The sequence below is a fragment of the Lontra canadensis genome, unplaced genomic scaffold (assembly GCF_010015895.1).
Source record: "Lontra canadensis isolate GAN:19392208 unplaced genomic scaffold, GSC_riverotter_1.0 scaffold136, whole genome shotgun sequence".
In the NCBI taxonomy this organism is placed as follows: Eukaryota; Metazoa; Chordata; class Mammalia; order Carnivora; family Mustelidae; genus Lontra; species Lontra canadensis.
The window spans coordinates 3,354,982-3,376,002 of record NW_022631130.1 but is presented as its reverse complement, the minus strand read 5'-3'; the positions used below and the strand labels follow the sequence as shown (position 1 = coordinate 3,376,002).

At 50.6% G+C, this 21,021-nt stretch overlaps 2 protein-coding genes across 6 annotated transcripts in view; one reads left to right on the top strand and one right to left on the bottom strand.

The window, feature by feature from the left end:
* The window catches only part of ARHGEF4 (Rho guanine nucleotide exchange factor 4), an 89,953-nt gene extending 73,858 nt beyond the window's left edge, over positions 1-16,095 (top strand). The window contains exons 1-10 of one of the 5 annotated variants that reach the window (XM_032843165.1): positions 1,692-1,952; positions 6,069-6,248; positions 7,248-7,424; positions 7,499-7,678; positions 9,341-9,573; positions 9,887-10,016; positions 11,386-11,517; positions 12,272-12,515; positions 13,253-13,330; positions 15,481-16,095. In XM_032843165.1, coding sequence (XP_032699056.1) covers positions 6,123-6,248; positions 7,248-7,424; positions 7,499-7,678; positions 9,341-9,573; positions 9,887-10,016; positions 11,386-11,517; positions 12,272-12,515; positions 13,253-13,330; positions 15,481-15,713 — 1,533 coding nt within the window. In that variant the 5' untranslated portion in view covers positions 1,692-1,952; positions 6,069-6,122 and the 3' untranslated portion in view covers positions 15,714-16,095. The other 4 variants (XM_032843164.1, XM_032843161.1, XM_032843163.1 and 1 more) reach the window with 4 other exon arrangements.
* Positions 16,096-18,056: 1,961 nt separating this feature from the next.
* Positions 18,057-21,021, bottom strand: part of FAM168B (family with sequence similarity 168 member B) — a 42,040-nt gene continuing 39,075 nt past the window's right edge. The window contains exon 7 of the mRNA XM_032843167.1: positions 18,057-20,381. The gene's annotated coding sequence lies outside the window, so the exon portion shown is untranslated. The remainder of the gene's footprint in view (positions 20,382-21,021) is intronic.

The following is a 21,021-nucleotide window of genomic DNA, read 5'->3' as shown; positions in this document are numbered from 1 at the left end:
ATGTAGAGAAAAGGAAACTTATAAACTGTTGGTGGGGATATAGATTGGTAGAGCCAGTATGGAAAACAGTATGAAAGTTCCTCAAAAAATTTTAAATAGAATTATTATTTAATCCAGCAATCCTATTTCTGGACATTCCAAAAGAAATGAGATCAGATCTCAAAGAGATACCTGCATTCCCATTTTCATTGCAGCATTATTCACAGTAGTAAAGACTTGGAAGTAACCTAAGTGCCTATTGACAGATGAATGGACAAGGAAAATGTGGTATATATACTATGAAATATTATTCAGCCTTAAAAAAGGAAAGTCCACCATTTGCGACGACATGGATGAATGTGGAGGATATTATGCTAAGTGAAATAAGCCAGGCACAGAAAGACAAAAAATGCATGATCTTACTTATATATGTAATCTAAAAGTCAAACTCATAGAAGCAGAGAGAAGAACGATGATTGCCTGGAGTTGGGGGAGGGAGAAAGGGGGAAATGTCAGACAAAGGGATACAAAGTGTGTGTGAGATGAGTAAGTTCTGGAGATCTAAGGTGCAACATGGTGATCATAGTTAACAATACATTGTGCACTTTAAATTTACTAAGAGGATATATCTTAAGAGTTGTCACCGCACATAGGGACACCTGGGTGGCTCAGTCCGTTAAAGGGCTGCCTTCCGCTCAGGTCATGATCCCAGGGTCCCAGGATGGAGTCCCGCATCAGGCTTCTTGCTGCGTGGGTAATCTGCTTCTCGCTCTCTCTCTGCCTGGCGGGTAATCTGCTTCCCACTCTCTCTCTGCCTGCAGCTCGCCCTGCTAGCTCTCTGTCTCTCTCTCCCTTTCTCTCTGAAAAATAAATAAACTTTAAAAAATAGTTGTCACCACACATAGATACGCAAATGATAAGTGTGTGAGGTGATAGATATGGTAATTAGCCTGATTGCGGTGATTATTTCACAATGTATACCTCTTTCAAAATACCAAGTTGTACACTTTAAATATACACAATTCGTATTTATCACTTACACCTCAATAAATCTGGAAGGAGATGACTAGCAGCTGAAGAAGCCAACTGCTTTCCCAAAGGAACAAAATGCTATTCTGATGGGTCAGTAAGGAGAGGTCCTGAGTCAGGGCCTCAATGGAGCACCTCAATGTGGATGACCTTAGTCTGCCCAGAGTTCAAATCCTGATTCCACCATCCATGTATACCCATGAGATTTTATATGTGAGCAAATTACCTGACCTTTTAGAGCCACACTTACTCCTCTGAAGTGGAGGCCAAGATAGCTCGTGGTGTTAGGAATCAGAACCCCTGTCTGGTCCCCACAGCTGAGATGCCTCAGTATCAACGAACTCCCGCAGCACCCCCGAGCGCCTCCCTACCCCCCCCCCGCCCCCCCCCCCAGCGCCACCGCGGTCCTCTGCGTCTGGCCGGCCGAGGGCCAGAACCATCTAGTGGGCCTTGAGAGGTTCCCCGGACACGCACCCGGGAAAGCACCAAGGGCAGAGCGCCGCGCAAGCCCAAGCCTCCTTACCCCTCCCACCCCGGCTCCTCAGCCCCTGCGGTCGCTCCGTTGCTATGGCTGCGGGGCCTGAGAGACGCCGCGCGCACCACGCGGGCTGAGCCAGAGGAGCCCAGGGCCGGGCAAGCGCGGGCGGCTCCGCCCCCTCCGGGAGCTCCCGGCTGCAGTGCTCCCGCCCTATCGCAGCGGGACCTCCGAGCCGCAAGGAGCCCGGAGGCCGGGCGCCATGGCCAGGGCCCCGCAGTCCCGGCGACGCCCCGCGGCGCCCGGGAGCGCCCTGCGCGCCTTGCTGCGCTGCAACCTGCCCCCCGGCGCCCAGCGCGTGGTGGTCTTCGCCGTGCTGGCGCTCCTGGTCCTCATCAACGTCGTACTGATATTCCTGCTGGCCTTCCGCTGACCGCCTGGGCAGGGCGCCGCGGGGAACCGCGCAGGGGTGAGTGGCGCCAGCTCTGGGCTCCTTCGGCAGCCGCGCGTCTTCCCTTTCAACCCTGTCATTGGTGCCCGCCAAGGCTCCTAGCCCGCAGTGGCCCGAGGTGCGGCGATTGGCCCAGTCTTGCCCCCGCGAGTCCCATACGGGACGCCACCAGGGGAAGCCTCCCCTTCCAGCCCCATGTGCCAAGGCCTGGTCTATGTGCACACCCCGCTGGGGATGCGACCCTGCAGGTGATTCAGGGGCGTAATGACACTTGTGCCACGGGTTCTTTCCATCTGTCCTTTGTACATGTATGCGTGTGTGTGTGTGTGTGTGTGTGTAGGCGTGTGTGCGTGTGTCTAAAATGGCGCATCTCTATGTGAAACTAAGGATGCGGATGCAGCTGTGACCACGGCTGTGTATGGTTGTCTTGAAATTGTACATGTGATTGCCTTGTAAGCGGAACTGGACCTGCGTTTCTGTGTGGGTTGAAAAGTGTCTAGGAAGTGAGTGGGCTCCTCTTCACATGTCATCTGCCCTTACTTTTCCTATTTTAGGTGTTAGTGGTCTCAGCCAACCTGCCCCCACTCCAGGTAGAGCCCCCCCCTGCATCACCTCGAAGGTGGGCATTCTGAATACTCCCTAGCCCTTGCTGTACAGGGACCCAAAGTAGCTGAGCCACATTCTTTCCCAGACTGTCTGATTGGAATCCTCTGTTAGTCTGCATATGTGAGAGAGGAGGAGATGTGGTGAGAAACATGGTGGGTGGTCATCAGGGGGAGCTTTGAGGCAAAGCCTGGCTTCTTGAAGCCTGTCAGAATCTCTGGGGTACAGGAGTGGATCCTGCCCCCTGTTTCTCCACGGCAACAGTTCCCCTAGCTGGCCTCCACATAAATATTCCGTGTCTCAGAGCCAGCTTCTTCTCCCCACTGCCAGGCCAAGAAAGAGCCTGCAACCCTTGCGGCTCAGCCTGCTGGACTTGAATCTGGGCTTCCATGCAACTGCACCTCAGACAGGGAGCATCAGGAAGGGCCTCTGCCCAGAAATCAGGCAGTATGGGCTCTGGTGGCCTCTGAGCTGTCCTGGAGTTAGTTAGAACGTATCTCTGACTTCTTGGAGCTACATTTTATCTTGGTGACATGGCTTAAATGTTTAATGTCCTTGCTCTAACTTGACAGAATGCCTCACATTTGTAGATCTAGAGGAGCTTTGTGGCCCAGGGAGATCACATCGTTACTTTGGTCATTGACCAATTTGGGCATTGGTCGGGACCAAAGTCCCAGGGAGACTGGGGGAATTACTCATGGCTCTGTGTCTGTCAAGTACCTCCTGTGCACAGCAAGGTACTAGGACAAGGAAGTGACAAAGGTGACCACCCCCCACCACCACCACCAAGGGCTTCTGGATGATTGGACAATGCAGGCATAGGGGCTTGTCCATAAAGGTTTCAGGAACCATTGTCTTTCTGGGAAGTCCTACCTCTTTGTCCCACACCTAGAGCCCTTCTCCTGCAGCTATATAGGAAACCACCTGTTTAGGATCTGCCCTTCTCTGCAAGGGCTGGCAGAGGAAAGCAGCAGGAGGAAGCACTGGCCCATATAAAAGTGGCTTTTTCTCAGGGCTCATTTGAGAGAACCCAGGGTTAGGAAGAGACACCTGACCTGGTTAATATTAGTAGGGAACAGCCTTGGCAGGGAAATGGTTGGAAGCTGGGCTGTGTGGAGTATGTCTGCATTATGTGTTCCCTGCCTAGGCTCCAGGAGTGAAAGGCAGCTTCCACGCTGTCCTGGAGACCTGCATGTGCACCTGGTATAAACTGAGGATGGACAGCATTCACCTGCAGTGTTCTCAGGAGATCAAAGTGGAGCATCCCATTAAGCGACTGTATAAATGTGTTTTGGCAGGTGCATGTAGGGGTGTGTGCAAAAAGAGGGAGTCTCAGGACACTCATCTCTCAAGGATCAAAACTACCCAAATACCCTGTAGTCACACATTTCCTCCATTGTGATGTATGCACTTCCCTGAGGTCATACACACCCTCTGTCCTTATGCTTACACTCACCCTTGCTCACACACATCTTCCGTCCTGATGCATCTGCTCACCTGTGATCACTGTCCCTGAAAGAGGACATTCACCTGCAGACCACATTCTCACCACCCTTGAGTACACTGCTTCTTCCTTGTCTTCAGGCAAGATCCTTCATGAATAGGGGTGGTAGCCTGCTCGTGTGGAGTGTGACAGCTCTGGGATACATAATCCAGTGCCTGCTCGCTAGGTACAGCAGGCACTTTCATGTGGCCTCCCTGAGTCCTCTTGTCTCATCTTGTTCATATTGCAGCCAGGAGGTCTTGATCCTGGGGACCAGGCCTTCCTGCAGAAGAGACATACCTGTAGTAGGTCTTTTTAGCTGGGGTGAGTTCAATGGTCCCTCAAGGAGGCATGCAGCCCCCCAGGAATAACCCAGTGCTTGGTGCCCAGGGTCCCTGGGTGGGCATCAGGAATCTGCAGCCCCTGAATGGCTGTTGCATGGGAGAGTAGGTCTACAGGTTGGCTGTGGATCATTCGGAGGAGTGGTTTCGTCAGGGTTTAGAGCAGGTTTCATCCCCAGAAAACACGAACTGGAGGTTTCTGAATGTGTTTGCTAAGGCCCTACCCTGGAGGAAGGTTCCAAACTGAGTGGGCTCTGGTACCCAGGTGGCCTATCCCACCCTTCACCTTGACCATTCAGGGCTTAGGGGAGACCTCCTAGCTACTGGAGCTCTCAGGTGAAGACTCAGACAGTCCGGCTGCCGCCCTGCTCTGGATCCCATTTCAGTCTGAGAAAAAGCACATACACTGAGCTGGGAGCACCCAGAGAAGGCACCACTGGACCTGAAGCCAAGGAAGGTTTCAACTCACGAGTCGGGGCAGAGGCAAGCAGCTCAGAGGAGAGAGAGTTGGTGCAGAGGGCCTGACTGGTGATGCTCTGAGGCCTTAATTGCCAAAGAGGCACCCTGCAGAGCCAACACTTGGTCCCACTAGAGAGGGGCATGTATCTCACCTCTTGTATAGCCCCCAGCCTACCTCTCCCTCTTGTCCTAAGCCCCAGGGCCATTCATTATTCATGGAGCAGAAACTGAGCCCACTGTTACAGGAAAGCAGGCATCAGCACAACAGGAAATGGGGCTCTAAGCACAAGGGCTGCCTGGGGCAAGGGGGAGGGAGGGAGTCCCATCTCCCTACCTCTCAGGGCAAGGGAGCATTCCTACTGATTTGAGGTCCATGACCATGTGGGAGGAAGGAAACACACTAAATTATTTCAGCAGAGAGAAGTCAAAGAATTGTGAGCCCCATAAAGAATGCTGGATTCCATAACCAAGTGCATAAGGACAATCCTGAAGTATCTGTTACAGAAATAGCAGCTTCAAGATGTACCTACCTCCCCTAGACCTAGGAAATAAAGGAAAGAGCTTGAAATAATTAAAGATGAGGATTCCATGGGCCTGGGACCTAGAAGTCTGAGGCTAGATGGGGGGGGCGGGGGGAGGATGGCAAGAGAGGGCCATGAGACTGGTTCTATAAATGTTCAAAAAATACTGCTAAGCAGATCCAGCTACTGTGATGGCTGGGTCCCCATGTACCTGAGAGGAGTGGCACTGCTGCTTGCCAGGTGACCTCACATAATGCAAGTCCACAAGAAGCCAGTAGGAGGGAATAAGCCCCTTCTTCCTCCAGCCTTGTGGTCTCCCTCCAATGCCACATTAGGAGGACCTAATGTGAGCAGAGATGGTAAATGAAGCTGAGGGTAATAATTAAATCACTGGTCTAGTGGGGTGGGTGGAAGATGTGCCCTATGCAGGGGAATGAGCAACACACTTGTTTCTCAGATTCTGTGGCTCACCAGGAATCTGGTGGTCAAATTCACTTCAGGCTTCATCATGAGCCCTGCGAGTCTAGACATGCCCAAGGCATAGTCCTGTCCCCTGAAGAATGACTGGCTCAGAGGGAGCCTCTGTTCACCCCTCTGTAACATGAGTCAGGATCTCCTCTTTGCAGGGCTGCTGAGGGATGGAGGGCAGAAGGCAGAAACACCCTTCCCAATGAAGAGGTCCATGACAGACTTCCCACTGATCTGCTATCTGTGGCTCTCTCTACAGCTCATCAGTGATGGCAGTGTGGTCTGTGCTGAGGCACTCTGGGACCATGTCACCATGGATGACCAGGAACTGGGCTTCAAAGCTGGGGATGTCATCGAAGTAATGGATGCCACCAACAGAGAGTGGTGGTGGGGTCGTGTTGCTGATGGCGAGGGCTGGTTTCCAGCCAGCTTTGTGCGGGTATGGCACCAGCCTGTGCTGCTCCTATGCCCATAAGGAGCCAACTGGCTCTGTTCAGAAGTGCAGACCTGAAACTGCTCTGGGGTCCGAGGTCCTGGGCATGGACTTACCCCACCCCTGCCTCCCCCCACCCTCGGGGCTGTGCTGAGACTGCAAGGCTGTGGGTTGGGGTGGGGACTGAGGTGTCAAGAAGGCCAGCCACAGTGTGACACAGGCTTCCTCCTCCTGCAGAGCCATCACCAAATCCAGCCTGCTCCCTGCCTGAGGGCATTGAGGGGTGCCCTCAATGTCAGAAAGGAATGGGTCAGAAATGATGGTGTGTGGATTCCTCCAGGGGGAATCTGCATGTTAGAATTCCATCACCACAGACAATGGGAAAGTTAACAACTTTCACAATGCCCTGGGATCTGGGAAAAGCTACTTACACCTGAGAAAATTGACGCATGGACGAGTTAAGTCTTTAGCACAAGAGACCACAGGAAGGGGACCCAGAGCCTACCTGTGGCAGCCTTTGGTCTCCAAGGAAGGAATCATGGTGCCCTCTCAAAAGTCAGGTGGAGGGCAGTGGAGAGGAGATATCCCAGACCTTGGGGTTCACTGCTTCTCCTGCCCCAAACCCCGTGGATAAACTGCCCACTCTCCACCTCTATCTAGCCTGTCCTACTTACAGGTTGGAAAGCCAGAAAGGCCCCATCACCCATCCACTTCTGTCACAGCCCCTAAAGTGCCCCTAAAGTGCCCCTTGTGAGCAGGCACTCGTTCCGAACCGTGAGAGAATGAGCATTTGTTCTGCTCCCAGCACTGCGTCCAGAAACAGCAGAGGAGGGAGAGGAGGAGGGGGAGCGGGTGCAGTCTCGGGTATTGGGGGTAAAAAGGCTGGTGGATCTACGCTTCTTCCGAGCCTCAGTTCCCCGCTGCCGCCGCGTGCCGGTCGCAGGGCGCTGACCCTCGGCAGGGGCTGACCTGAGGCGGCGCTGACCAGCCGCGCGCTGCCTGCAGCTGCGGGTGAACCAGGACGAGCCCGCGGACGAGGAGGCTTTGCGGGCCGGAGACGGAGAGGCGGAGGATGGAGGGGCCGAGGCGCAGAGCAGCAAGGACCAGATGCGGACCAACGTCATCAACGAGATCCTCAGCACCGAGCGGGACTACATCAAGCACCTGCGCGACATCTGCGAGGTGAGGCCCGGCGAGGGGCGGGGAGGCTGGCGTGGGCGGGTCCGGAGAGAGACCTGATGGGTCGCGGGCCGCAGGGCTACATCAGGCAATGTCGCAAGCGCGCCGACATGTTCAGCGAGGAGCAGCTGCGCACCATCTTCGGGAACATTGAGGACATCTACCGGTGCCAGAAGGCGTTTGTGAAGGCACTGGAGCAGAGGTTCAACAGGGAGCGCCCCCACCTGAGCGAACTGGGCGCCTGCTTCCTGGAGCACGTGAGCACGCCCCGCCCTAGACACCCTGCTCCCCAGGACCCACTCGCCCTGTCTCCCCACTAGGCAGGCCCCCTGCCCTGCCCATCTCTGCTGGGGGTACACGGCCCACTACACACACACCCTGGCCCCAGCACAAAGCCTCCCTTTGCCCTTGTCTCCCATGCCTGCCTTCTCTCAGAAGTCCACCCTGCAGGCTAAAGCCCAGGAAACCTGCTGCTCTTTTCCCAGAAGCTTCCAGGCCTCACACCCTTAGTGCCCAACAGCCCTCACGCTCCCACAGTTTTTGCAGCGTCTCTCCTTGTTTGGGAGGCAGACCAAGTCAGAGAAGGCTCCCTGGAGCAGGGGTGCCTGGGCATCTATCTGAAAACATCTGCTTGGGCTATAGTAAGTAGAAGACAGAACTGGGCTGGGCCACCTCTTGAGCATCTTCAGAGCTGTTCATAACAGATTCTGGGCTTCCTCACACAGTGAGAAAACTGTAATTTGTGGAATGTACAGTGCTTACTTCCACTCTAAATGCCAACTGGCATTTAGCCAAGGTTCATGGGACTGGTCTGGGCTAGATGGACTCCTTCTGGCCTCACCTGGTAAGGAATGCACTTGTTACTATCTCTCTCCTGTGGCAGTTATGTGGGGTTGAGCAGAGGATGCCAAGGCCAGCCCATGAAGGACAGTATGTGTTCCTTCCTGGTGTTGGAAGGGCTCTGGTACCTCACTCCAATGGCAGGAGGAAAACTGGAAAGGGAGACCTTACAATCCCCAAGCAGGGACTAGTGGTGGGTCAGAGCAACTGAGTGAGTATGGGATTTGCAGCCAGTTATTCAACAGGCAGAGCTGTGATGGGGGCAGGAAGGGGAGGGCAGGCACTTTATTGATATTACCTAGTGTAACCATCCCAGCAACCCACCAGTCAGCCAACTGCTGTTACTCTCCTATCCCATCTAAGTCCTAATCACTATAGGGCACACCCAATCTTTCTCTGGCTCTACATAGATGAAACTTAAAAAAAAAAAAAAAAAAGGCACCATGAGTCTCATACGATACACACACAATATGGATGTATCTGTCACATTATGTTGAACAAAGTGGCAGTGTCTGTCTTTCAGATATGAAGCCAGAGCTTTGTGAAGGAGAAGCAAGACACTGGGCTGAGGATGAATACAATCCAGAGGACAAAGCCATAGACCCTGACATCCATTTAATCCCCCATAATCTCTTTCCCCTCTCCCTCCCTCTCCCCATCCTTCCCTTTCCCTCTCCTTCACTCCTTCTCTCCCTCTCTTTCTGCCTGTCCCTCCTCCTCTCTCCTCTCCTCTCTCTTTCCTTCTCTCTCTGGTTTTTGGACTTGATAATGCTTCCTTATTAGCATGATTGAATTTCATCCAAAAAACCAGACATACAGTCAGAATATCTGCTTGAAGGCCCTGCTGAGAAAGCTGGGTGGTGACAGGGCACACATATGCCTCAGTTTTCAGATTGCTCACATCCCTGAGCCTAATTCCACATTGTTTGTGCCCAGTAAAGTAGGTAGATAAAGCCTGAGCCCTGTAAACCCAGTTCCTGAAGGAAGTGCAGAGGCTCCCTCCTGATGCTGTGCCTGAGTCGCTTGGGTGGCCTGAGGGACAGAGGGTCACCATCCTAACCTCCAGCTGTGCTCCCCAGCAAGCTGACTTCCAGATCTACTCAGAGTACTGCAACAACCACCCCAATGCCTGTGTGGAGCTGTCCCGGCTCACCAAGCTCAGCAAGTACGTGTACTTCTTTGAGGCCTGCCGGCTGCTGCAGAAGATGATAGACATCTCACTGGACGGCTTCCTGCTGACACCAGTGCAGAAGATCTGCAAGTACCCTCTGCAGCTGGCCGAGCTACTCAAATACACACACCCCCAGCACAGGTAGGAGGCTGCTGGGAAGGCTGCTCGAGGCTCTTCCTGCCCCAGGTCAGCCGGTTAGTTGAGTCCTGGTAGTGTGTGCACACTGTTATAGGCACTGGCTGACAGCCCACGGTAAAACAGTCCCTGCTGTCACATGCTGTCCTTGTAGTGAGGAAAGAGGACAAAAATGGGATATTTAGTTCTGCTGCCTGGCCAGGTGTGCATTGACAAGTGAAGAACTGGCCAAGAGCAGAGCCCTGGAGGGAAGCAGCTCCACAGGGGGCCCTCTCTGCTCTCCATAGTGCAGCCTTCTTCCATCTCACTTCTGCCCCAGGGATTTCAAGGACGTGGAAGCAGCATTACATGCCATGAAGAATGTGGCCCAGCTCATCAACGAACGGAAACGAAGGCTTGAAAACATCGACAAGATTGCTCAGTGGCAGAGCTCCATAGAGGACTGGGAGGTGAGGGTCCCACACCCCAGAAAATACCATGGGGCTCTGCCCCTGAACAATCTAGGAAGGAGCTGCAGCAGGGACCCATGGTCTTGGGAGATGGTGAACAGGAACTAGTGGTAAGAAAGCTAGTCCTCTGCCCAGGCCAACCCACCCAAGCACTGAGCTGCAGGCCTGGTGGCCCCTTTCCTAGTCAAGAGTGTAGGGAATGTGTGAGATAGGATGTCGTTCCTGGTGCAGCTGGCCAGCCCAGCAGGACAGGCCAGCCCCAAGTTTTAGTAACTGTTGGGACTCCTCCCAACAGAAGGGTTTAGGCTTGCCACAGCAGAACCAAAAACTGGCTGCCATGGGTCAGAGCCTCCTGGTTCCATTCTTCTGGCTTACACATACCCCTTGTATCTGCCAGTCTTGCCTTCTAAAGCAGCCAGAGTCCTGAACTCATGGGGACATTCCCGTCCTCTGGAGGTCTTCCTGTCATCTCACCTCCACCCATTAGCCATAAAATGTTATGAAAATACAGATTATTGGGTCCCACCCAGAAAATAGAGACTTAGAATCCCTGGTGGGGATGCTGAGCAATGTGTTGTTTTGTTTAGGGTTTTTTATTTTCCTAGTGGCTGGTTCTGAGGCCCACCCCTGGCCAAGGACCCATACGAATTCACTTATTTCAAACTAAATAGCTGCCAAAAACTCCTGACTGTGGTTTGCAATTCCCAGGAGGAATGGGAAGGGGGCAGGGGTTAACCTGAAAGTTTGAAGTCTGATGATGGGGCTTCAGGTACTAACTACATTTAGATGAGAAAACTTCCTTAGCCCCTAAAAGACAAGGTTCACAGGTGACTTCTAGTCAGGTCTAATTATTCTCGAGCTCAGCACTGATTGAAATATCATGGGAGCCACATACGTAATTGTGTATGTTCTAGTAGTCATCTTAAAACAGAAAAAAAAGGTGAAATTAATTTTAATAATGTTTAATTTAACTCAGTATACCCAAAGTATCATTTCAGTGTGTACTCAACATAAAATCATTAGTGAAATACTTCAGATTCTTTTAGTCTTCAAAATCGGTGTTACTTTACTTACATGACATCTCAGCAGGGATTAGCCATATTTCAAGTGCACATGCCTCTGGCTGCCACGGGGCCCCATTTGCAGAGATAAGCAACTTGTCAGACAACCTTTCCACTCCCCACCCTCCCCAACGACCCCCACCACTTCCTTGGGCTTCAAGAGCAACCCCTCCTTCGGTGGCCTACTGCTTGATACTTGTCAGTGGGGAGCCCGCCCAACCCCTGATGGAGGCAGGAGGCAGTGCCCAGCGGAGAGGGCTTCCAATGTTGGGTGCATTCAGCTCACAGCTCTCCTTGGTGTTTCCCAGGGGGAAGATCTCCTGGTCAGGAGCTCAGAACTCATCTACTCGGGGGAGCTGACTCGTGTTACCCAGCCACAAGCTAAGAGCCAGCAGAGGATGTTTTTTCTCTTTGACCACCAGCTCATCTACTGCAAGAAGGTACCAGATTTGCTGTGCCCTGCTGGATGAGGCATTTAGAGCAGGAGTGGGGGGGTGAGGCTGAGGGCTGGGAGTAACTGCCAAAGAAAAGGAGCCACACACAGGTGGTTCCTTTTCCTGGGGAACTTCAGTGGAGCAGGCCCTTCCCTGGTCAGGCTTCTAGGACTGGGATGAGGGTGATTCTCTGCAGAAGGAGCCAGATAGCAGTGGCCCTCACAGTCTAACCAGTGTTGTTAGTACTCTCTTGCCTGACCTAGGCCCTACTTGCTTCTAAACCCACCTCTCCTGTCCCTGCAACCTCAGTTCCCTGAGCCCTGGGGTCCTTGCTCCTACTGCCTCTTTACTGTTAGCTTCTACTCTCAACATATGGCCCAAGTGCCTGGCCACTGGCCCTGGGCCCAGCCTGGTAGGCCTGGTACTCTTCTCTTCATGTGGGATGAGCCGTGGGCCATTGTTTCCATGACTGCCTCACCATGAAACTATGGGTACCCTAAAGATCCTCCAGGCCAGTCAGTAACTTCACTGAAGGAGTGAGGCTCCTCCATCATGGGTTCAGCACACAGGTGTGGGCCACACCACATTCAGTCTGCCCTCATGAGCTCACCGTCTGCTGGGGAAGTGGGTGAGCAGCTCACTGGCCCTTCCAATTGCAGGATGCGGGGTGAGGCATAAACATGGTCAGGAGAGTGGTTCAAAGGCCTGGGAGGGACCCTGACAAGCAGAACAGGCCAAGAGCTCACAGAGTCTCTGGCAGGACCTTCTCCGCCGGGATGTGCTGTACTATAAGGGCCGAGTGGATATGGATGGACTGGAGGTGGTGGATCTGGAGGATGGAAAAGACAGAGACCTCCACGTGAGTGTCAAGAATGCTTTCCGGCTGCTCTGCGGCACCACAGGAGAGAGTCACCTGCTGTGTGCCAGGAAGTCTGAGCAGAAACAGCGCTGGCTCAAGGCCTTCGCCAGGGAGAGGGAACAGGTGCGGCTGGACCAGGAGACAGGTGCGAGACCCCATCATCCTTGCTCCACTGTGAGGGCCCACTCAGCCCTCCTAAACTCTGAATGCAAGGTCAGGAGAACTTTGAGACTGTGAGACAGCATGTCCCACAGCCCAAGGACCTCAGGTTTTGGCAAGGCTCCAGGGAACCTCTTCATTTCAGCCCCAGGGCATGGGTCTCCTGGCCTGTTGGGGGTTTGCTTCCAAAACACTCACATGTACGCACACTTCATAAGGTGGCAGCCCTCTGCTCAGTTGCAGAAACCTGGTGAGGCTCCTTTCTAGCATGGACCATTCAAGTAGGATTTGGGCACTGGCTTTGAGAAGACTTCTCCACTACAACATAAGCAAGGCACCTCCGCTACTGCATTCCTCTCTCCTCTCCAGCATCAGGCTCAAAGTGATCTGATTGGATCTTGGTCTGGGAAAGCCATAATGGAGAGAAAGGACACTAGATGTTGGAGACATCAGGGATTGGGTCAGGGTGAGAGATGGGATAGGGCAAGATGTGGGGAGGGCCCTTGTGCATCTCCTCTGCCTGGATGGCCAAGGCAGGCTGGCTGAGCAGGATGCTGAGCATCTGCAGTCTGCTGGGACCCCAGACCCTGTGGGGAGGTGCAGGACCACAGAGGACCACAGGTTCCAGGAGGCACAGGACAAGAGAAATATTGGCTGGGGTGGTGGAATGGCAGCCAAGTCCTCAAAGTAAGCAGAGGTCTTATTTGTGGCCCTCTCTCCAAGGCTTCTCCATCACCGAGCTGCAGAGAAAGCAAGCCATGCTGAATGCCAGCAAGCAGCAGGCCACTGGGAAGCCCAGAGGTAAGTGGATGGTACCCTAACTCCTCCCATAGCAGCCTGACCCTACCCATGATCAAACTCTTCTCTAATTCCCCAAAGCAAAGCCAGCTAGTACCTGAGGTCCCTCTGCTGCCCACTGCCCTCTGTATTTGTTCCCGAAGATGGGTGTTAAGAGGCCATTGGTAACAAAGCTTCAGTCAGTGTGCAGTTGATTTTGCTCTCAATTCCCTTGGGTACCCCAGAGCAGAAGCATTAGTGACAGCACACCTCTCCAGGCAGGATTTCTGCAGGTCTTATACAGTCACCTGGCAAGGAGCTCATATCCCCATTCCTACAGATGTTGCCTGGCAACAATGCCTGGCATGGAGCCTGTTCCATGGAGGAGCTCCAGGGTCCCACCACATCTCTGCAGACTAGAGGGTGGCCCAGGCCACTGGGTGTGATGGGCCCCACAAGAAGGAAGTTCCCTTGCATGGAACAGGCCCCATTCTATTCCCTACCAGAGGCTTCTGCTATGCCCTGTGCCACCTGGCTCCCTAGGCACTTATCCCTGCTTCTGCTCAGCTCTCAGCCGGCCCTACTACCTGGCACGCCAGAAGCATCCGGTATTGCCCACCAGCCTGCCTCAGCAACAGGTCTTGGTATTGGCAGAGCCCAAGCGGAAGCCGTCCACCTTCTGGCACAGCATTAGCCGGCTGGCACCCTTCCGCAAGTGAGCCAGCTCCCCATCCGACATCACTGTCTGGACCTGCCTCACCACTGGGCCTCCAGCTTTTTCTCCGAGGCCCACCGCATGTGGCCTACCTTGCAGGTCACGCACACTGGAAGTTACAGGCTGAGTGAGGGACTACTCGGCACCCCATTCATGGATTCTTCCCCACTACTGGTGCACTGAAGACACCAGCTGGAGGGGCAGGGGCCCATAGCAGTGAGCCTCCCGCCACCCTCTGGACCTCTCTATGGGGCCTCCTGGGAGCCACAGCTCAGAGCCACCAGCCAGGCCAATGTGGTCAGAGGACTGGCCACTCTGAACCCTCTTCTCTGGACATCTGATCATCCCTCCTCCTGTTTCCGCTGGACAGGAGACCATCTGCCTTTTTAGCCCCTGCAAAGTTGGGCTCTGTGCCCCTCTGCCCTCAACTGTCTCTGAGGCCCCCAGTCTCCAGCTGGTGGTGCCAAGCAACTTGCATCCCTGGAGGGTGGTAGTCAGAATTCTGTGCACAAAAATGTCCGGCCCAGAGCCCACTCATTTTCGCCTTCTAGCCCCTCTAAGACACTCCTGGCTGCTGGACAACCTTCCTCACTTGTGATGTTTATAGTGGAAAGAAAACAAAACTATAGTCACTGCATACTTCTGTCAAGGTTTGTGATCAGTCCACGTGTAGCTGTGGGTTGACTCTAGAACCTGATCGCATTTTTTTTTTGTTTGTTTGGATTGTGCTGTTTTTCTAACAATGGGGAAAAAGAATTGTTACTAGTGACACAGAAAGATTGCCTTACCCTAAGTGAGCATGAAAAGCCATAAGGACTGAATTCTGTGGCCCAGCATCCAGGACTGACCCACCAACCCAGAGGTTGATAGGCATGTGAGCTAGAGGGAAGCCCACATCCCGCTGAGAAAGGTCACCCATGAGTACAGCCAGGACCTGCCTTGTGGAACACTGAGCTCTCCCTCTGGCCCATAGGAATTCAGCAGCATGTACAGTCACTCTTGCACTATACCTTCTCCAAGCCAGAAACCACATTTAATTTCATAAAGAAATTTATGAAAAATAACCTGGCTGCCAGCCCTTGTTTTTCCATTTTGTCTGTGTATTTTCTTCTTTGCATGCCCCATCCTTCCTGTACCTCTTATTACCTCCTTCTTGGACCTTTCCTTCAACAGAAAGGATGAGATCAGCATCACCCACTGTGGTGGGAGCTCACTTACATGCAGACCATGCCCTCAGAGTTTTGATGGATAGAAGCAAAGGTGACAGGGAACTTCAGAGGCTCAGAAGGAGCTGGGAGGACAGTGTGTGGCCTGGGAGCTGTCCTGGTGTGGGATACAGCTGGCTCAGCTCCTCCAACCTATTTGGGCCTGGAAGCCTCCCTGGCTGCTCCAGAGTCAATGTTTAGCTAAAGTTGGCAAATGTTAATTTGGGGAACAGAAAGTCTGTAATCTTTCTTAGGTCTTAGCATCCTCCACAGTGAAATGGAGCTAAGAATGTGTCCTCCCAGGAGGACCCAAGCCACAGGACCAGGAGAAGAGGAACAGGGCCAGCTTTCCTCCATTCTCCCGGGGGCAACAGTACCTACAACCTGCTGCCTCCACACACCCTTACACACTGTGATGTCGGTGCCATACAAGGTCACCAGGGCTGAGCACCACAAAGCCTCTGCCCCCAAACCCTGGATTTCCTAACTTGAAACTCCTAACTTGGCCTCCCAGCCAGGCCATACCACCTCAAGATAAAACCTGCAGGGAAAAAAAATTAAAATCACAATATGCAACACAAGTCAATCTTTATTGAAAACTGCAGTATTAATACATAACAATTTTTGTTACAATAAACGTGCTTTTAAGAATTTTAAATCTGAGCTCATCTACTCATCAGATTGCATAAAAAATTAAAATAGTATGAATTTACACATAATGGAACTGGCTCAGGATGGATGTTCCATTCCTTTGTATTGACTGACAACACCATAGGTTCAATGCAGAGGTGAGGGATGCCTTTAACAATGGAAGACAATGCTGATTTAAGCTTAAAAAAAGTACCAAGGGAACGGTCTAAAAAAACAGTATTTAAAAATCATTAAAAAGAAAAAAAAAAAATAAAAAAGGAACCATTTCCTAGTCAGTCACAACCCATGTGGCTCCTTGGGGCCTCTCCTCCAACACAGCAACCTGTGATCACAGTCATCACAGCAACCCTGACAGGAGTACAGCACAGCCCAACTATTTTACTGACCACTAGTCTGCACAGGACCCATGGGAGAGTGACAAGGCTCAGGAGGCCCAAATGAGACACCTGTTCTCTAACACATCCACCCTGGGAGCACGGGTCTCCTGAAACCTTCTGCAGGCTTCCTGAACAGACCCCTGCCTCTCCTCTGTCTCCCTGTCCCAAGTAAGTAAACTTTAGTCCTGGCGATTCAGATAAAGTTACCCTATCATTTTCTGTTCTTCAAATGAATTGGTTGCGGGGGAGTGCTGCATGGTAAGTGGGGGGAAACAAACCCTCTGAAACATGTAAGAACAACTTTGCGACTTTCTATCCAAAAAGATCAGACCCTCTTCTGCAGCAGTCATCTGCAAGTCTGTTCAAAAAAGTCTGATGCACCTTCAGAAAGCTCAGGTGAGTAATAAAGAGCTCAGGGAAAAAACACACACAAACATTTGAGATGTGCTAGAGAGAAGAGCTAAGCAGTCTGCCCTTCCCCTGAGCCAACCACACTCCTCAGTGGAGACACCTCACCCACCCTTACAAAGCACCAGAGAAGAACCAGAAGCTGCCCCCCACCCCCCACACTCAAGCCATTCACCCTTAAAACTGCCCATAAGCCTGCTGATGGGTCAGACAATACTTAGACTGGCAATGACTAGGGAATCCAGTCATTAGCTGCCAGAAAGAGAGAAGGTGGCCCAACTGGTCAGAGAAACACTGTTCCAACTGTTTACGAGAACTGGTGAAGAAGCCTAGATTTCCTTTTGGACGTAGGCCCCAATGTTGATGTGGTTGGTATATGCCACCTTTTCATTACCGACTGGCAGGCACACTCACAGAAACCCATATGCCAGGTAGCAGTATATCCAGAGTGCCTTAAGAATGTACTTTCTCTCCTTATAGAAGTGATGGTGCCACCAGATGGAGGAAAGCACTGTATGCTCAGTGTGGGAAGGTGCCCAGCCCAAGGCTCAAGACCTCCCTCATGTCCTGTAAATACTACATTTGCATAGCAGTCAAGAAACAGATTCACAGAATAGCAACTGGTAGGCCTAATAACAATACCAACAAGAATGTTCTGAAAAGATTTAACATGAGACATAAAAGGTTCTAGAAGCGCCTTGCCTCTGTGCCTATCACTATGAATGGCCCTGGCCCTGATGTTGGCCTCACTTCACAGAGGTAGCAAACTGATGGAACCAACACTCATCACTAAACACTCAAGTCACCTGGCCCAGATCCAAACAAAATTTCCATAAGCAAAAAAACGGACCTCCTAAGCCTCAGCAGAGAGGCTGTAGAACAAATTTTTTTTTAAATACCCATGATGACGTTCATGTTTAGAGGAATTAGGTCCTTCACTTGCCTATCTCCACTTCTAAAAGAACCATAATTCAGCTGAAAGACTCTCAAATTTGGAATGTCACATACAAAAAGAAAAGTGAAGTTTCTCCGAATGTTCCATTATTATGCTTGGGATATCAAATTATGTAGCTCTTTAACAGAAGTCTATTCCTTAATTAATTTTCCTGGAATTAAATGTTGTTAAAATTACAACCTATGATAGCATTGCTACTATTCATATGTCCAGATTCTTACCTGCTAGACAAGATCTACCTTTCATTATCCTATTTGATAGCTCAAGCCCTATCAGTTCAAAACAGTAAAGATTTCCAGAGATGTAGTCCATTATGCAAAAGTATTTGATAAAGTACTCACCTTCACAAAAGGGAAAAAAGATTAAAAAAAAAAAAACTATAAGGGGGAAAGTGTTTATGAAGCTGATATAAATGAAGGCAAAATGCAATCCACCCTTCTTGCTCTCAAAAACACCATTTAATTCAGTGCTTATGAAAACACTCACCCTGTGTGTGCCAGGGCTCAAGCAAGCCCAATGAAGCATCCTCTATAACTTCTATCTTTCTGCTCAATTCAAATGACCCCACCCCTTTACATATAGTTTTGTGTGTGTGTGCGTGTGCATGTGTGTGCACGTGCCCATTTTGTGATATTTAGGGCTTTTCTAAAGCATACATTAAAATTGTATTTTCTCCTAATCTAATACCCTAAACTGGGGAAACTGGCTTTTCTTCTATTTGGGCAGTTCACCCCTGCAACCCTTAGAAACGATCAGATATTTATTACAAACCATCTACTATGGAATTACCAACAAAGAGTTGAAGAAGTGGACACAAATCGTGTGCCTGAAGTAAATGGTTCACACACACACACACACACACACACACACACACACACGCATGGGTTAAGTGCTAATAAAGCAATTTAAAGTACTTATCAGAGTAAGCACACTATGTTAACAGACATTAGGAATAAGGACTCTTCTGCTTACAATGATCCATGCAAAAATATTCCTAAACTTCTTATAAAATAAAATGTGAAAAAGAAAATTATGGGGTATTTACTATAAAAAAATAAAGTTACCAAAGGCTCAGGGGTCAGGTGTCCTACTCACCAAATGGGGCCGAATGCCAAACCAGCCAGAGTCCCGACCTAGCTGCCAGAGATGGAGGGGCAAGGTTCCCTCCCCACCCAAAGCTCACAACACTTGAAACAATGATGGGGTGAACAGAAGCATACCCCACCCCCACCTGACAGACTGCTGAAAGGGAACAAAACCCTCACCCTCCCACCCCCTCTCTGAACAGACACACACTCCCATCAATACAAGTTGGGCACACTTAGGCAAAAAAATCTTCATTTCTTATGTACAATATTCAGACTCTAAACACAAAACCATTTCCAAATAAACCCTGGCAGGCAAATACATTCTGATGCTGCCTGGCCCTTTGCTGTCCATACCTGCTTTGTGCCAAGAGCCCTCAGCTAAAAGACATAGCAGACTAGGCTCACAGACAAGAGGCACCAGCTCTTCTCTCACACCTCCACAGACCCACCTCCAGGAGCAGCCTCCAAATGGTTTCAGATGACAAGTCCCCATCAGGTGGATAGGCCCAAACACAGCCACAGCCCTGCCTCTCCACAAGAAACAACTTCAAATAAAGTTTGTTCCCTTTTAATAGTTCTTAAATATACAACTTTCTTCATAACAGACGGCTGAAATCTTTGCCCTTCTTGGAGACGGTGGTGCGAATAGCAATGCCTACATATGTTTTCAGTGGACTGAAACATTTCTTGGGGGAAGGGGGGAAGGAATGGTTTCCTAAATTAAATAAAGGAGAGAAGCCAATACCTTCTCCAAGTGTGGCTGTTTCTCCTTCACATATCTTCCATCCCAGGAAAATAATTTAGTTGTACATAGGACTTTTCCAGTAAAGATACAGAAAACCTCATCTCTATCTGTAAGAGGCTTGTCATAAAAACTTAGATGGCAGAGAAAATTGCTTTCCTGATGAAGACCACCTCTTGCCCCTAACTATACTGGCCACACAACCCTACACTTCCATGATGATTTTTAAGAATGTCCATACCACAATGCCCCACAAGAATAAATGGCAAGAAAGGAATGCCCAGTAAGCTGGCTGCGTCCCAAGCAGTGGCGGCCTTCCCTGCACTCTCCCCGTCCCTCCAACTCTCTCCCCACGCCATGCAGTAAGAATGAAAGAAACAGATGGCTGAAAACTCAAAAGTCCACATTACCAACTGGCAACCCACCTCAACCCCAAAGGCTGAAGAATAATCATCTAAGGGATTTCAGATACTCTATGAAGAAATTCACTTTAACACTTATAACTTTTAAGACTCTGCATACATTACAACAGTGCATTAGTGATACAAGTTATAAAATGCTTTTCCATTCCTTTGGATTTTGCATATGATGGTTTTGCATCAGTCACTGCAGGTAGATTGAGCAAGCTTTGTTTTTGTGTTTGTTTTTTTAAACATGCATTCAACTAGATATGATTCAGAATAGATTAATACTCCCTTTTTATCATTACAGTTAGCTAAAAAATTGCCAGGCAGCCCACATAACAGGATTTGCTTTAAGACCAACCCACAGAGTTAGTTGGAGACTAATGGTGCTGGGACCTGCTGGGCTGGGCCATAGTAGTGTTTAGCTAAGTGTCGAGAGCATTAAGAAGAAAGTCCAGGTTGGAGGCACGAGGCCTGCAGCACCAGCTGTGGAACCTCCATGATGTGACTGCACAGCTCCATCCTCAAACCTGGCAGGGGGAGAAAGACAGATAGACAGTCAACAAAGAGTACCTCTGACACCACTGCTCCAAAAAGGAGGTGTTTCATTCAACTCAAGGAAGACTTGGACCAGAGTCCAAAATCCACTAGGACCAGAAAGGACAGCAAGGAGAGGCCACTGCTCCTGGTTCCTGTGGACCTCAGAAAGACTTCAGTTACAACCAGAATCCTATTTTCTGCAAAAACCAGTGGAAGATTACAGCATGGAACAGGAAAGGAACAAAGTCTATAGTGTAAACAGCAAGTACTCAATGATTCCCTTCCTTCTTCTACTTTATAGAGTCCCAGTAAGAACAAAAATTTAAATACCACACTGCTCTTGGATTAACAGGTAGTATTTTTCTCATTAGTGTTTAAAATATGTTAGATTGCCATTCTGTACTGAAAAAAATGCACTTAGTTAAGAACTAACACAGGTGGGACCCCTGGGTGGCTCAGTGGGTTAAAGCCTCTGCCTTCGGCTCAGGTCATGATCCCAGGGTCCTGGGATCAAGCCCCACATCAGGCTCTCTGCTCGGCAGGGAGCCTGCTTCCTCCTCTCTCTCTCTGCCTGCCTCTCTGCCTACTTGTGATCTCTCTCTGTCAAATAAATAAATAAAATCTTAAAAA